Here is a 14,475-nt window from a genome sequence, read left to right as displayed (position 1 = left end):
AGGGAAACAATGATGAGCCATGTCTCTCTCTGCAGGGTCACGGTGGATTGATTGGTCTAATAGGACCTCCAGGAGAGCATGGTGAGAAAGGAGACAGAGGCTTGCCAGGAAGCCAGGGTATACAAGGACCTAAAGGAGACCAGGTGAATATAGATGCAACAAAATGCAGCTGCTATGATTTGACACTAATCAAGTTCAGTTCACTGACAAGACAGGGTTGTGCTTGTACATAGGGTGTCACCGGCTCATCTGGTCCCACGGGCCCACCGGGACCACCTGGACTCTCGGTAAATGACATAGCTCTTACAGCAATGTACTTTTCTGTGCTTTTATCAAGGATTGTTTCCCCTGCCATAAATGATGTGTCCTTTAATTTTGCTGAGTGTTAAGGCCAACTCTTATGCTCAATTGCAAAATGCAGATACACAGTTTTCTATTCAGAGAGCGTTTGTCTTATGGCATAAAATCTTTTCAGACGATGGTTTATAAAGCACACCCAGACAAGTTAAAATGCAAAAATAGGAAGCCTTCAACATTAGGATGCATAATCACAGGGTTACAGGCTACTGTTGTTATGCATGCCTGATTTTTCCAGTGAATAGCTGATTAGTATTGTGCAGTTCTTATGTGAATAGCAGTACTAGCTGTTAGACTTTGTTTATTTTGAGTGCTTACTCTTCTTCTCCACTCTTAGGGTGCAGCTGGTGAGAAAGGATCGAAGGGAGACACGGTAAGTGGAGTAATCTGTTTTATTTATATATTTCCATTCCAGTAGTCACACTTTTACTTTGTAAGCAGCTGCTGGGAACATATGCTCAGGAAGTGAGAGAAAATACCTTTTTTGGCTTAAATGTACCATGCTTCATAATCATAATACCCTTTTTGTGTTTACTGCATGTCTTTGGAACTAAAAGCCTGCTGTACAGCTATGCTTGCCTTGTGCGTGATTTTTTTCCATTGGCCTTTTTAATAGGATTTGATTCTGCTGTGTGTGATGTTATGAAAACCACTATAGTGTGTCTTGAGAGCCAAGGCTTTGACCACAGAGTGCTGATGCACACAGCTGGATAATCCTATAAAGCAACAGCAATATCTGCCTGGATAAAGTCGGGATTCGGCCATGAGGTGTGAGAAAGGCTCCAGGTGAGGCATGATTGACACAAAGTTTGTCCTCTTTTATCCTCCAGGGTGTCGTTGGTCCCAGAGGAGATCCGGGGCGTGCTGGCCCCCCAGGACCTCCGGTGAGTAACTCTAATGATCCACTTCATAGCCTTCTCAGTGCCAGCTTTTGTTTCTTGCTTTCCCTTTGACCACTTGTTCACCTTTCTGTGCTACATTCAGGGACTCCCTGCAGAAATGGTCCAGCCCCTGCCCCTCAGGGAGGGCAGGCGGAAGAGAAGAAGGCACTCAGATCATTCAGGTGGAGCAGTCCCATCCAGGGAGGAAGATGTAGGTTTGGACATGGAGGAGCTCCTTCAGGGAGATCAACCTCTGGAGGATGCTGAAGGAATGGAGGAAGTCTTTGCCACCCTTTCTTCTATGAAAAATGAGGTGGAGCTTATGAGAAGACCTCTCGGGACCTTTGAGAGCCCAGCTCGGACCTGCAAAGAGCTCATGATGGTGCAACCTGACTACAAAGATGGTTAGCAAAGAAATGATGCATCGTTGATGCTTTTTCTGCTTGCTTTGATACCAAAGCTTTTATTTAAGAAAAATTAGTCCAGGGAAAAGAAATTCAAATGTTGCACTTATTCTCTAACATACAAAGGCTTAAGTCAAATCCTGTTTACCATTTTGCTGCCCTTGATGTGTTCATTATATCAACATCTGGTGCTTGATTGAGTGATGTTCTAATTCTGTGGATGTTGTAGGAGACTACTGGATAGATCCTAACCAAGGCTGTCACAGAGACTCCATCAAGGTCTACTGTAACTTCACAGCTGAAGGAGAGACCTGTCTCTACCCTGACAAAAGGATTGAGATGGTGAGTCTCCAGTCTTTTGCAGTCAGCATTTACAAAGCTGACCTCATCATATTACATCAGGGCACAAATCACTGCCTGTATCCCTTGATCCTAAAATTTCCCTCGGCATACTTCCTCTCTCCCTTTGTGTGTCTAGGTGAAACTAGCAGCGTGGAACAAAGAGAAGCCAGGAAGCTGGTACAGCCGATACAGGAAAGGCAAGCAGGTACAATAAATAAATAAGATAAATCAAGCCTCACCTCCTACCATTAATTTCAGCTGGCTCCAAATGCCAGGCAATCTTTTTCTGGCAAATTACTCATCATAATGGAGTGTGTTTGGATGATATTCATGCAAAACATTGAAGGGCGAGCATGACTGTACGAGAGCTTACATGAATGTGTGGGCGTGTGTGTGAATCCATCCATGTACACATGATAGCACATAAATGTATATTAGTAAATCTGCTTACTCTATCATGAGATTTTAATCTGTTATGTGCAATGAAACTGCAGTCAGAATGACTCTTGCAAAATCACTGGCAGTTGTTTCAGTGACTAGCATTCATGGCCTCTCATGTGCAGCTGATCAGAGGTCTTTTAACCCTCTCAAATTATCATAGAGCTGTACCATCAAGGCTGTTCTTCACTGACACCAGATCTTTGGATTAGCTTAGACTTTTATCTCTTGCTTTCTACTTTGTGTCTTTTTCCACCCTTGCAAACACAATTGGCTTCATCAGCACAAGCAGGGAGACTTGTGATCATTCTTTTTTGTTGAATTTTATGGTAATGTTGTTGGCTAAAGAGCATGTTATATTCCTCTGCTTCTTTTGTACACTAATGCCTATATATCTGTCATTCAGTTCTCCTACAATGACAGGGATGGGAACCCTGTGCATGTTGTTCAACTGACCTTTCTGAAACTATTAAGCGCCACGGCCAAGCAGAGCTTCACCTACACCTGCCAGAACTCAGCAGGCTGGTTTGACAGCACCTCCCGCTCCTACCAGCATGCCCTCCGCTTCCGGGGCAGCAATGACGAGGAGCTGACACAAACCAAAAGCCCCTTCATCAGCACGGTGCATGATGGATGTCAGGTCAGTGCTGGGATGTGCCGGGGAAAGGGACTAGTTGCACAAATGAATTAAGCTTAATGAAACTAATGTGTTTGTCAATTGTGGTGTTGTTGTTGTTGTTGTGGACTTGTGCCTGACTCAATATGTGAGTCATCATCAAATCACTGACTTGAATAGGAATTTAGTATGGAGTGGGGAGAGAGTCAATTTAAGTCAGGCAAATCCCAATAATGGCTTTAATTTTTCTCTTTCAGTCCCGCAAAGGTCAGGAAAGGACCGTTTTAGAGATCGACTCCCCCTCAGCAGAGCTGCTCCCGATTATAGATGTGGCTCCAGCAGACTTTGGCAGCAGCAACCAGAAGTTTGGATTCCAAGTTGGACACGTATGCTTTAATGGGTAAACATCATTTTCAGCAAGAAATGAATAAGAATACCTGCAAAGCAAGTTTGTAGAGGAAGAAACTGGACTTTAACCGCTGCCCAAAACAATATTTATTATATTACGTATGTGGTGGGTTTGTGGTAGGTTATTTAAGACTCTTCAACAGCCAGTGAAATGGTGTGTGTGGCTTTCCAGCAGTAAGAAGAATGGCCAGAAAGAGGATATGCAACCATGGGAACGAAGCACATTTACCAAAGGGAATTTTTCCAGTTAGATATATTTAATTTTAAGTGTTTTTTGTTTGTTTGTTTTTTATCTCACTGTTTGAGAGTCCTGTAATGAATCCTCTTGAAATACGAGGCCACTTGACGATGACCACTTTTAAATAAGACGGATCTGTCCATTCATGGAGAAGAACTGCCTTTCTGTGGTATGGGTCAGTTGAGTGGGACTTTGCAAACCATGGATGAACTCGTTGCTACCTAATGTTTCACAATGGCTGAGACTAAATAAATCAGAGATGTCGTCGTACTCATTTGCATGCTTGGATTTCACTATAATGACAATTGCATAGCAGTTGTGAACTAGCCTTGCATATTAATTCCACACAAGCACGATAATTAATTTCCTGTGTGCAGGGATGATAAATTGTCCTTTTTACCCTTCAACTGCAGTTTGCTCAGTGAATTGCCTTGATTTGTATTCTTTAGGTGTAGCTAGGTATTGAACCCAACACTTACTTGAACAAATAAGGTTGTTTCCTTTATTGGGCTGCTTTCCTCCCTGGGCTTGATAATAAGCTTTTTGAGCCCTCCATGTTTCCACAGCCTACAGTACTGTATAAGTCAGGATATCATCTTTTTTTGCTGTGGAATATTTGCTATGACATGCCTCAGCACCTAGGTTGGGGAGGTTTCAAGGCGGGAATTAAAAACATGCTGATTAAAATGTTCTCTAGTCTAAGCTGCAGTCCATTATACCAGGAGACATTTCATGCTTCTCTTTGTAATTGCTGACATAACCTGTTTTCAATTTTCTGCCCTACTCAGAGTTTTTCGCATCTCCATTTTGCTCATGTGTTGAAATTTGAACAGAACACATTGCTGTTCATTTGGCATGAGTTGCTCTTCAGTGGTGCTAAAGATGATTCCGTTATTTTTGTGTCACAATGTTTGTGTGTCTCTGTGGGCAGGATTATAGGACTAGAGAGTGAGCGGGTTATTGCTTTTTCAGCAGCACAAAACACCCTCGGAGGCTGGGGACTTGTCCGCTGGCTTTTTTTTTTTTTTTTTTTGCACATCTTCTGGCTGATTGTGCCAATTTCACAGGGCCATTGCAAGGAGGTGGGGAACAGTTCAGAGTAAATGTGGTTGATCACTTTAAAGGGGAAAAAAAAGCACTCGAAAGCCAAATTTGCATTCTGCCGTTCCAGCGAGATTGGAAAGTTTGGCATCTACAAACACCTGACTCCCTAAACGAGAAATCACAGCATTAAGATAGGCGTTAATGTTGTCACGTTATGAGCCGTTGCTCCATCCTTTATAGATTTCTTTTCTTCAGTCAGATTTGCCTCATCCCTGTAAAATTACCATGGGTGCTATTACAGTGTTGCAGTATTCACATTCTGTGGAGCAGCACCAACATTTGTTTTTAGACGGCATCATCAGTACAATTTGCCCCTGCATGCTGACTGAAATGGTCTTTTTTTGAATTAACAAATGGATCTGTGAAATATTACAGAAATGACACGTATGTTAATTCTATTTTCCCTTTAACAAATGGTCTACCTCCTCTGGATCAAATAGTAGCCTGTGTATCCAACATAGGTATTTTTGCAATTTACCCCCACTGTTCTGTTTGTTTCGTAACATTTAAACAGTGCAATTATTAATTCTTCTCCTCCTGTCCCATCATGCACTGCCCTTCCTGTGTATAGTGTTTGTTGTACTAATTTTATATACTGTACAGTTATTCTGAGGTCTTTGAAAGCAATAACCTGTTGCCTGAATGAAAAACAAATGTATTTGTCAAAAGTTGATGTGCAAATAAAAAAAAAAAAAACAAGAAATCATTCTGCTTTTCTTTTTCTCTTGAAGATCCAAGAGGCAGGTTAAAACAATATCCATGAGGGCTTGTACTTGTCCGCAATGTCCAGTCAGAGTGTGATAGACAGACAAGGCTTTTCATTATCAACAGGATGTGCAACAATCACTCAACAAGCATGCAATCGGAGTCCCCACAGCCCACTACACCGATTTGCTCCTCAGTTCATTTATTTCAATTAGCTCTATTTCAGTTCTCAAGGGGGAAGGTGGTGCAGAGAGAGAGAGGCGAGGGAAGGGTGGAACAATAAATGGTGAGAACAAGAGAAGAGGTCAGGCATGAAATTTTAGAGGATGGCAAATGCAGCTGTGGACATTCGGTAATTTCGGTGGCGATAAGAGCTGCGAAGATGATTCACACAAGAAATATTTACATTTCCATAGACTTGTGCAGATACACAATGCATGCATGTGCACACACATACAGACACGCTGTAAAGTCTGTTCTTTTGCACCATTAGAGAACAAACCTCTCATCCCCTTTGGGGACCATTGTTCAAGGTTAGCATCAATGGTGGAATAAAGGTTACCTTGGTTTTTTCTCCTTCCTGCTCTCTTCTACTCAATTTTATTTTAACTACACTAAGTTCTGGACCAGGAAAGGTCATCTGTTGCCACTACCTCAGAATAATGATCAAGCAGAAGAGCCGTGTGACTGTCAATACGCGATTTCAACAATAGAACCCACCATTCCTGTGACATTGTGTTTCCAAGGTTGTTGTTGTTGTTTTTTTCCCTTCTGTGTGCCAAACCTTTGTTAATGTCACAGCAGTCCCATGTGAAACCATTGTCTGTGTTTGTGAGCTAGAAATCTTTATGATGGACTGATAATTAAGAATAAACCCTCATAATTGAGTTGTCAAACATGACAATCATTTGGAAACCACCGACGTGCATGTTATCCATCACACCATGTAATCAAAGCAATGAGAGGAGCTTTTCAAAAAACAGCTGATCAAGGGGCTCAGCTCTGTGAAAGCCAGTGGGAATCCCATGGCAATGCTCTTCCATGTGGGGAAATTGCCATTTTATGCTTATAATCATACAAAAGACAAACTAAACTTGAAAGGGAGAATAAATGGAGATATCTATCTCTGTCAGATCTGTGTGCTTCAAAACGAAAACATTCTGAAGTGTAATAAAGCTTTTCTTTCCCTATTGTTTAAACTGTTATGCTTTACCAATACAGTGGTCCCTCACCATATTACAGTTCACTCACTGTATCGTGGATTTTTCGGTATATTGCGGGATTTTGTGCTATATAGGTATATTTATATATATATTTTTAATCATTTTTGCAGTAAAAAAAGTATGTTCTAGTCTAAAAAATTGAAAACAATATAAAAACGTATTAAAAGAATATTAAACTGAAATAAAATGTGTAGCTTACAGCCCTGGGCACTGATTGGCTCAACCACCGTAGCATCAGTCTCTTCTGTCTCCCATATATAGCAGGTGTTCAGCATCTCACCTTGTCCATTATCACTGTGCAGTACATTCATCTCATCATCACCAGTGCTGCACAGCTAGTTCATCATCATCTTCATCATTTAAGTTGTAATATATTCACTGGTGAGTACCCATATAAAATTTTGTATGTTGTATTGCGTAGGTTTAAGAGTGTAGAAAGTGTTTCAGAGCACAGGAAGTGTTTATAAGACTGCGGGAAAGGTTTATAAGGGTGTGTTGAAGGTTTACAAAGTCTTAAAGTATATATAAATGATAAAATAAATATGGTCGCTACTTCATGAGTTTTCGCCTATAGTGGGAGAGGGACCACTGTACTATTAAAATAACGGACAGTGATTTACGCTGCAGGGTTGTGGTGGAGATGGCACAAACGGGAAACTTCACTTAATTATCTGTGTTTTTGCATAATTATAATATTGCATAATACTAGCCAATAATAAAAAGAACTTGACCTTTATAAACTGCTCCTTATTTTTTTTCCCTCTAATCCCTTTTCTTAAAAATAAATTATTATTTGAATAGATGGTTGTGACTTTTCAATTTCATGTCAGTAAATTGAATTTGTGACTCAATGTAACAGATTGCTAAACTCCGTATCACTGGTTGGGGCCACAGTCTTTGGAAGACACTGCTCCCGTAGTACTCTCTCCTTTGACAGAATCTCGGCAGTACCTCTATGATATCTTTGTGGTATCACCCCTGCTGCATCTAGAGGCTGACACACTGAACCATGCTGATCTGAAAACATGATCTGTGTAACAAACAGGATACCTAACAGTCACCTTGTGAGTTTTACCACACAGATTTGAAAATGTTGCTTTTGAGCTAAGCTCTTGGCCAGCTTTGCATTACTGATCACTGCTTCATCAAAAATTTCAGCAGAACTGTGGGTCTATTGTTGGCACCGATGAGCCCCTTTTAGGCCCAGGAGTACGTTATTGTAACCCAGAGGCAGCAAGATCCTTAGTTGCTGCAGATTGGAAAGAGGGAATATTGGAAGATTGTGTCTCTTGTTCCATCTTTCTTCTCTTTGTTCTCTCATCTCTCTCTCCCTCTCCCCCTCTCTGCCTTGCACTCACATCTCTGTCTCATTATTCTGGAGCGGAGAAAGTTAGAGACATTTCTTTATTGTTTGTTGGACTGTCTAGTCTCCCCATTCTCCCTCTCTCTAGTTTTCCCTGCCTTCGGCTCCTCTCCCGTGACATTGATTCTGACTAAGCTGAACGTGTCACAAAGTCACAGCGAGAAACGAACAAATTAAACAGATGCTCAGATTAATTAGAGAGAGTCAGCGGGAATATGTACATTTCCGGGTGAGTGGGGACATTCCCTTCGTCTCAACACGTCCACTCAAATCCGGATGTTGTGTCACAGTAGATAACGGCAGACATTATTTTCCACACCACTGATGTTCGTACAAGTGCGCATGCTGTTCTCAGTTTAGCATCTTGTACTGTACAAGTGGTGGGGAATAACTTGGATCATCTGTGGCGTGTGCCGAACATGCTCCTCGATGTGTGGACCTGGGTGTGTGTTCAGGGTAGTATGTGAAATCATGAGCGTTTGTGGCTGAGCGGCTGTTGTCTTATTAGTGTGCATGCAAGCACCTCTCCTGCCAGGTCCCATCCACAACTCCTTTATCTCGCAAAGGGGTGGGGGGGAATCATTTCCACAGATGCCTTTTCCATCAAAGGCGCTTATCAACAAAGCTAGCATTAGTAAAGCAGTTTGAAAAAATGACTTTAAGGCGAGGGAGGGGAATAGAAATCCCTGGGCGAGCGGACAAACAGCTCGGCGATGATTCGGAAGCCCAAGGCCCTGTGTGTCGGAGAGTGTCAGATGATTATCTGGCAGACGGAGAGCCCAGATTTAAACACACAGCTTGAGAACACCCCCGCCACCCCCAACACGCACACATCCTACTTGTAATTTGCCGTCTGCTGCAGCTCTCAGCATTCACCACCACGGCCACAGCCACTGCTACAGCCATGCCATCCTCACTTAACTTTGTCCTCAGTAAAAAGAGAAGCCTGAGCTGTCTGCAAGCTCCCCAAGACAGCCAAAGTAATCAGTGGTGTCTTATTTACCAGATTGGGAGAGGGACACAGAGGGAAGTAGATGGGTGAGGAGAATCAGAAAGCAAGAAGAGAGAGCAGTAGTCATTCACCAGCCAGGCCTGTGTTGTGTGAATCACTCAGGCCAATTTAAACATGAACAGCTGTTCATAAATCCAAGGCAGACAATGTTAATGAAGAAGCTTAGCCCTGATCAGGAAAACAGGAGGAATAATCACCGGGGACCAGTATTCAGCTTGGTGTGTGCGTGCGTATCTGAGTTCCTGATTTGTTAGTGAGCGAGAGTGAGATAGAGAGTGGTAGCTGCATGACCCCATCACTCAATAGAAATGATTTTTTCCCACAAATCAGACGAGGCAGTGAGGAAAAGAGCACAAGCCAAAGTCAGAGACTGGGTGATTCAGGGGTACACTGGCTAAGACCTGAGTTGAAAAGCCAGGGAAACTAATCGTTTCCATTTACCTCAATGAGTCCGACTGCTCGCGCCTGTGGTCCTGAATGCAAAGAAATCCTCATCTTCTCTCCGTCCTCTCACTCCATCACCCCTCTCCCTTCATTCCGCCCGCCCCTTTCTCCCACTTTTTTCCCTCCGTCTCCCTCTCTGAATGATCAATGCACCCTGTCCTGTATCAGTGGCGGCACTGACACGGTTGTTATTCTATCACACGGAATCAGAAGTGGCAGCATTTCATGGGCACCTGGAGACTTTCCATAAATCTTGCAAGGCAGGGGTGAACTGCAAAGACAAAATACGTAGCTGGAGGTGTGAGGGTGCTGAAAGCCATATAGTTGCTAAAAACAATGTTTTCTGTCACTTGTGAAACTGCCAGTGTCATGTAAACTGTGTTTATACCAGCAAAATGGATACACTCTAGCAACCAATACAGTTTCTGAAGATATATATCGCATCCCTTTCTCTGTGCTCGTCGGTGCAACCAGCAGTGTCTGAATTATGCTTTCATATGTTTCACAGTAATGAGTACAATTGGGCCTGAGTCTACTGCTCTTCAATAATTTAGAACCAACCTGAGACATGAAGCAATATTCTGAATCTGCAATCGGGAATTACCCCAGCAGTCACTCGGTTTTTTTTTGTGTGTGTCTGTCTTTCTCACCAACTCTGATTCAATCTTTTGGACTAGTTTTTCAATTCTTCCGTGCCATATAATCAAGCATTGTAGCTCAGACACCCGTCTTTATCTTATTCATGCAAACACATGCAGTGTGCTATCCCAGTATGGCCACACAAAAGTGCGTTAGTAGCTTTGACTTGGTAAAGGGAGAATTTTCTGGCACAGAAATAATCGGAGAGAGTTGGGAAAGCTGTATTACTAATAAACATCCCCGTGGTACCTGCATAATGAATGACAATTTCTTTTTGACAGAAACACTGCCTGTTAGGAAGAACATTTTGCAATCAAAAGAAAACCTTGAATTTGACAAGGACAGCAGAGTTCTTTCTGCCAAGCCTTCTTTAAAATTCAACATCTCAAATATATACAGAAGATGTTTGAGCAATATGTACAATGTGGAGGTAGAAGCCCCGATCTCTGTTACTGAAAAGCCCTGACCTGTTTCTCTGGGATATAGTAGACTAGTATGAAGGAAGCGAAAGCAGGCCACTGTTAACATAGAGCTACTATCATTAAGAAATCTTCCTGCTGGAGGTTTCATTTTTTTGACGTTTCCTTCTTCCACATGCATCATTTCATTTTCCCCTAGGATACGTCAAACAGCCATTTCCAGTTAAGTCCCATATGTGTGCGCTTGTTTCAGCATCAGATGAAAGTTTAGTGATGCACTGATTGAATGTTTTCCTTCCTGAATAAACCAGAACGCACTCTGTTTAAACCACAATGTACAATTAGAATTCTCTTGAAGATCAAGGCTCTTTTTCATTCCTCTTCTTCTTCTTTTTTTTTTTAAATCTTTACACACAGAGAGCTAGTGGTCATGTTGTAAAATGAATATATGCTTATGACAGAGAGAGTGTACATTGATGTGTGTGTGCCTATACTGCTGCAGTGCTAATGAGAGACTTGGGGTTTCAGGTGCTGGTGCTTTGAGAGTGGAGGTGAGTGACAGGGCTCATGAATAGTGATGGCCGACAGCTGCTCATTAACCAAGAGACTGTCTGTCAGCCAGCAGACAGGAACAGCAGGCCTTCCTCTATGTTTACACACACTTGCACATAAACACACACAGGCATGGAAATACATACACACATGCACAAGCCCATGCAGATTTGCCCACAACTACATGAGCACACACACATGCATGGAGTTAACATCCCCTTCATCTGGGTCCCTCGTGCCTGCTGTCGAATGGAGGCCAATCATGCAGCTCCCCCTGACAGCATGAGCACAGCGTGCCTATTACCTGTTTGCCCACACCACTCCCACTGGGGCAAGACCCTCACTGAATATGGGAACACCTGCTGGATGTAAATTCTGAATGAGGCCCGGAGTGCAAAAGGTACAAAAGATTAAGGTTAAAGCAGTGCCAATGGGAAAAGAAAAAGTGACATTCAGTTTTCAAGTACTTTTACAAGAATAGTTTGCCACCTTCAGAATCTGTTTCCCTTTTATTTTGATTACCTTGACAAAAAGTTAATATTCTAACGCAAGGTGACCTAGATCTAGATCCTGAAAGTGTGTGTGTGTGTGTGTGTGTGTGTGTGTGTGTGTGTGTGTGTGTGTGTGTGTGTGTGTGTGTGTGTGTGTGTGTGTGTGTGTGTGTGTGTGTGTGTGTGTGTGTGTGTGCGTGCGTGCGTGTGTGTGTGTGTTGGAGAATTGTCACATGTTGCTCTTGCAAGTAAATCTGTTTGAAATTGCACACGCAGAGAGTACAAAAAAAATCTGCAAGCCAGCGGTGGTTGCACCGTCTTCAGAGTATCACACTGTGAAAGTGGTGTTGCTTGAAATAAGAGCAGAAATATGGTTTGTGTGGCCAGACTGTGGAGTCTAATCCTGAAGGACACTGAAAGCATGATATGGTAGTGAAATAGAAACGTAATCCTGAAGAAATCAAAGCATCACTCACTATTTCACAAAGTTTCCATCACATTCAAAGTCAAGAAATACAAATGTGCTGCCATTCTATTTAGTTCTGTTGAAAAATAAGAGCATGACGGGGAGTATTTGCTGCTGTGTCTGGACAGGACCAGAATGTGAAAGGCATCCCCAACATTTCTATTAGAATCTCTCTGGATTGGGCACTTGTGCAGGGGCTCTGAACAACATCAACATAAGGTTTTGTCTTAAATTCAAGCTTTCACACATGTACATTCAAAGAGCAAACACTCCTAAGACCCAAATTATTCATCACTCATTTTACAGAAAAAATTATTATAATTTCTTTTCAGGAACAAGACTGTGCTTCATCCTAATTCCTAAGCCTGCCTATAAACGTGTGTAAAACCCCTTTCTCTCCTGATTATCTTAGTTCTCGCAACTCTCTTTAAAATGCTGTTTCTCCTTCTCTCTAAATACAGGAACTATAAGCTGGATAGTGAAGCCATAGCTTAAAGGGTCATTTTCCCCTAGGCCCAAAGCTGATCCCCATTCATCCCATCACTCAAACCCTTTTATAAGCTTTCACATCTTCAACCCTTCACGTCCCGCCATGTAATTCCAGTAAGCTAGTAATGGAGTTGTCTTTGATGGTGAATTAAAGCTCAGATCTGTGTCTTGCTTTTACCCCTTGTAGAAGGATCTACAGTGAAGCTGACAGAGTTGTTGTTTGTGTAGAAATCTGTTGTGTACTCAGCCATTGCATAACTTTGTTTTGGTATGGGGCTTATGTTTGAAGCTTGACTGAGCTGATGCCTGATGTCTGAAAAACAAACACGATGTGAAAAATGATGATGTCAGCACACTAGTTTAGGTTTTGCTTTATTGGCATTGTCAGCCAGGGCAGTTCTGAACCTAACAGATATGCACGGCTACTTGTCTCAGTTGCAAGGTGAAGAGAAACTCCCGCCACAGTAAATCTGCTAGTTTGTTTAAAATAAATAACAAGAAAAGCACTCAGAGAGCACAGTACTCCGCCAAGGCTGCTCAGTCGTTGTATCATTTCCGACGAATGAAATCTTGAAAAAAAATTTGTGGCAGAAATCCTGACGCTGTAGAATGTGGCCGTTTAATATAGATGTACCCACAAACACAATGATGTTGCGCTTAGCACAGGTGTGTGTGATGCATGTGTGCGTTGTGTACAGATACTGAATCACGTGACTCAAATGTGCAGCAGGTGGCAGGAATTGATGGAACTCAGAAAAACCCCACAATTTAATCAATTGTTCCTTGTATCATATTCAACGGATAGGTCCCCGTAAGTCTGCAGTGATTGATTTGTAGCAGGATCACAATCATGTGATCATCAGCAGGCAGCTGATGTAGTGTTCACTTGCTGTCATAGCTATAGTGACGCTACCTCGCAATGATACAAAAATCTTGAACAAAACCGTGCATCCAGACTTTAAGCCGCATCACTGCCAAAATCTAATCACTTGGTCCTTGTATCATTTGTGATCTTCCCTGAAAATTTCATTCAAATCTGTTTTTGAATAATGTTGCTAACAGACAGACAAGCGTACGCCAATCATCACATAACTCTGCCATTCCTCTACAGAGTAATAAAGAAATCAATTAGTAATTAATAAACATGTTTTAAAATAAAGACTCCTCATATATGATACACTGCAGTTTGGATTGAACAATATTATATTAAAACAAAACATGCTCACACATATCACTTTTAAAACCAAAATAATTTCGTCAAAGATTCAAAGTAAGCTTATAATAAGCGAATAATAATGCAATATATTTGTCAGTCAGTAATTAAAAGAGGCCCATCTATTTTTTCTGGGAACAGATGCCTCAAGCTTTACATCTCTGATGTGACTAGAAAGAGAACTTCAATAGAGTGCCCATGTTGCTCCCTTTTATTTGAATGTCTCTGTTTCACAGTAATAGACATCAGGACATGCCTGACTCAAAGGCTGGTTTAAGAAGTGGCAGTTATTCTGAACAGGCCGTGTAGTTAGAACAGTGATCAGAAACAGATAAAGGACACAAACCAGAGGGACAGAGATAGGCATTAAATGACAAATTTGCTGTAGGTCAGCTGTAGACGTGGTGGCAACATACAATTGTGTTTCAGACAAATGGTGCAAAGATAACATGGATAATCTGGCAAAGAAGACAGCTTCACAGTATGTTTGCTATCATGTTAATTAACTTTTGCATTTTGTTTGTAGATAATGACTCCTTGCTGTTTGAATAATACACATTATGAGACATAACACTGACACAGCTCAGTTATGACAAATTTGAATTTGAAGATTTACTGTGTATGATTTTCACAATAGTCTTCTTTTCTGATTATTTTCAACATCCAACATA

General features: G+C 41.8%; 1 protein-coding gene across 2 annotated transcripts in view; it reads left to right on the top strand.

Annotated features, from left to right (window-relative positions):
* The window catches only part of col5a3a (collagen, type V, alpha 3a), a 45,949-nt gene extending 41,569 nt beyond the window's left edge, over positions 1–4,380 (top strand). Inside the window, exons 59-67 of one of the 2 annotated variants that reach the window (XM_051941373.1) lie at positions 36–143; positions 234–287; positions 695–730; positions 1,188–1,241; positions 1,342–1,642; positions 1,872–1,984; positions 2,121–2,189; positions 2,829–3,062; positions 3,296–4,380. In XM_051941373.1, the coding sequence (XP_051797333.1) occupies positions 36–143; positions 234–287; positions 695–730; positions 1,188–1,241; positions 1,342–1,642; positions 1,872–1,984; positions 2,121–2,189; positions 2,829–3,062; positions 3,296–3,442 (1,116 nt within the window). In that variant the 3' untranslated portion in view covers positions 3,443–4,380. Of the gene's footprint in view, positions 1–35; positions 144–233; positions 288–694; positions 731–1,187; positions 1,242–1,341; positions 1,643–1,871; positions 1,985–2,120; positions 2,190–2,828; positions 3,063–3,295 lie in introns of those variants that run through there. The other variant, XR_007938781.1, reaches the window with a different exon arrangement.
* The last annotated feature ends 10,095 nt before the right edge of the window (positions 4,381–14,475 follow it).

The sequence above is a fragment of the Acanthochromis polyacanthus genome, chromosome 21, assembly GCF_021347895.1.
Source record: "Acanthochromis polyacanthus isolate Apoly-LR-REF ecotype Palm Island chromosome 21, KAUST_Apoly_ChrSc, whole genome shotgun sequence".
NCBI lineage: Eukaryota > Metazoa > Chordata > Actinopteri > Pomacentridae > Acanthochromis > Acanthochromis polyacanthus.
This window is presented reverse-complemented; position numbering and strand designations above follow the sequence as displayed.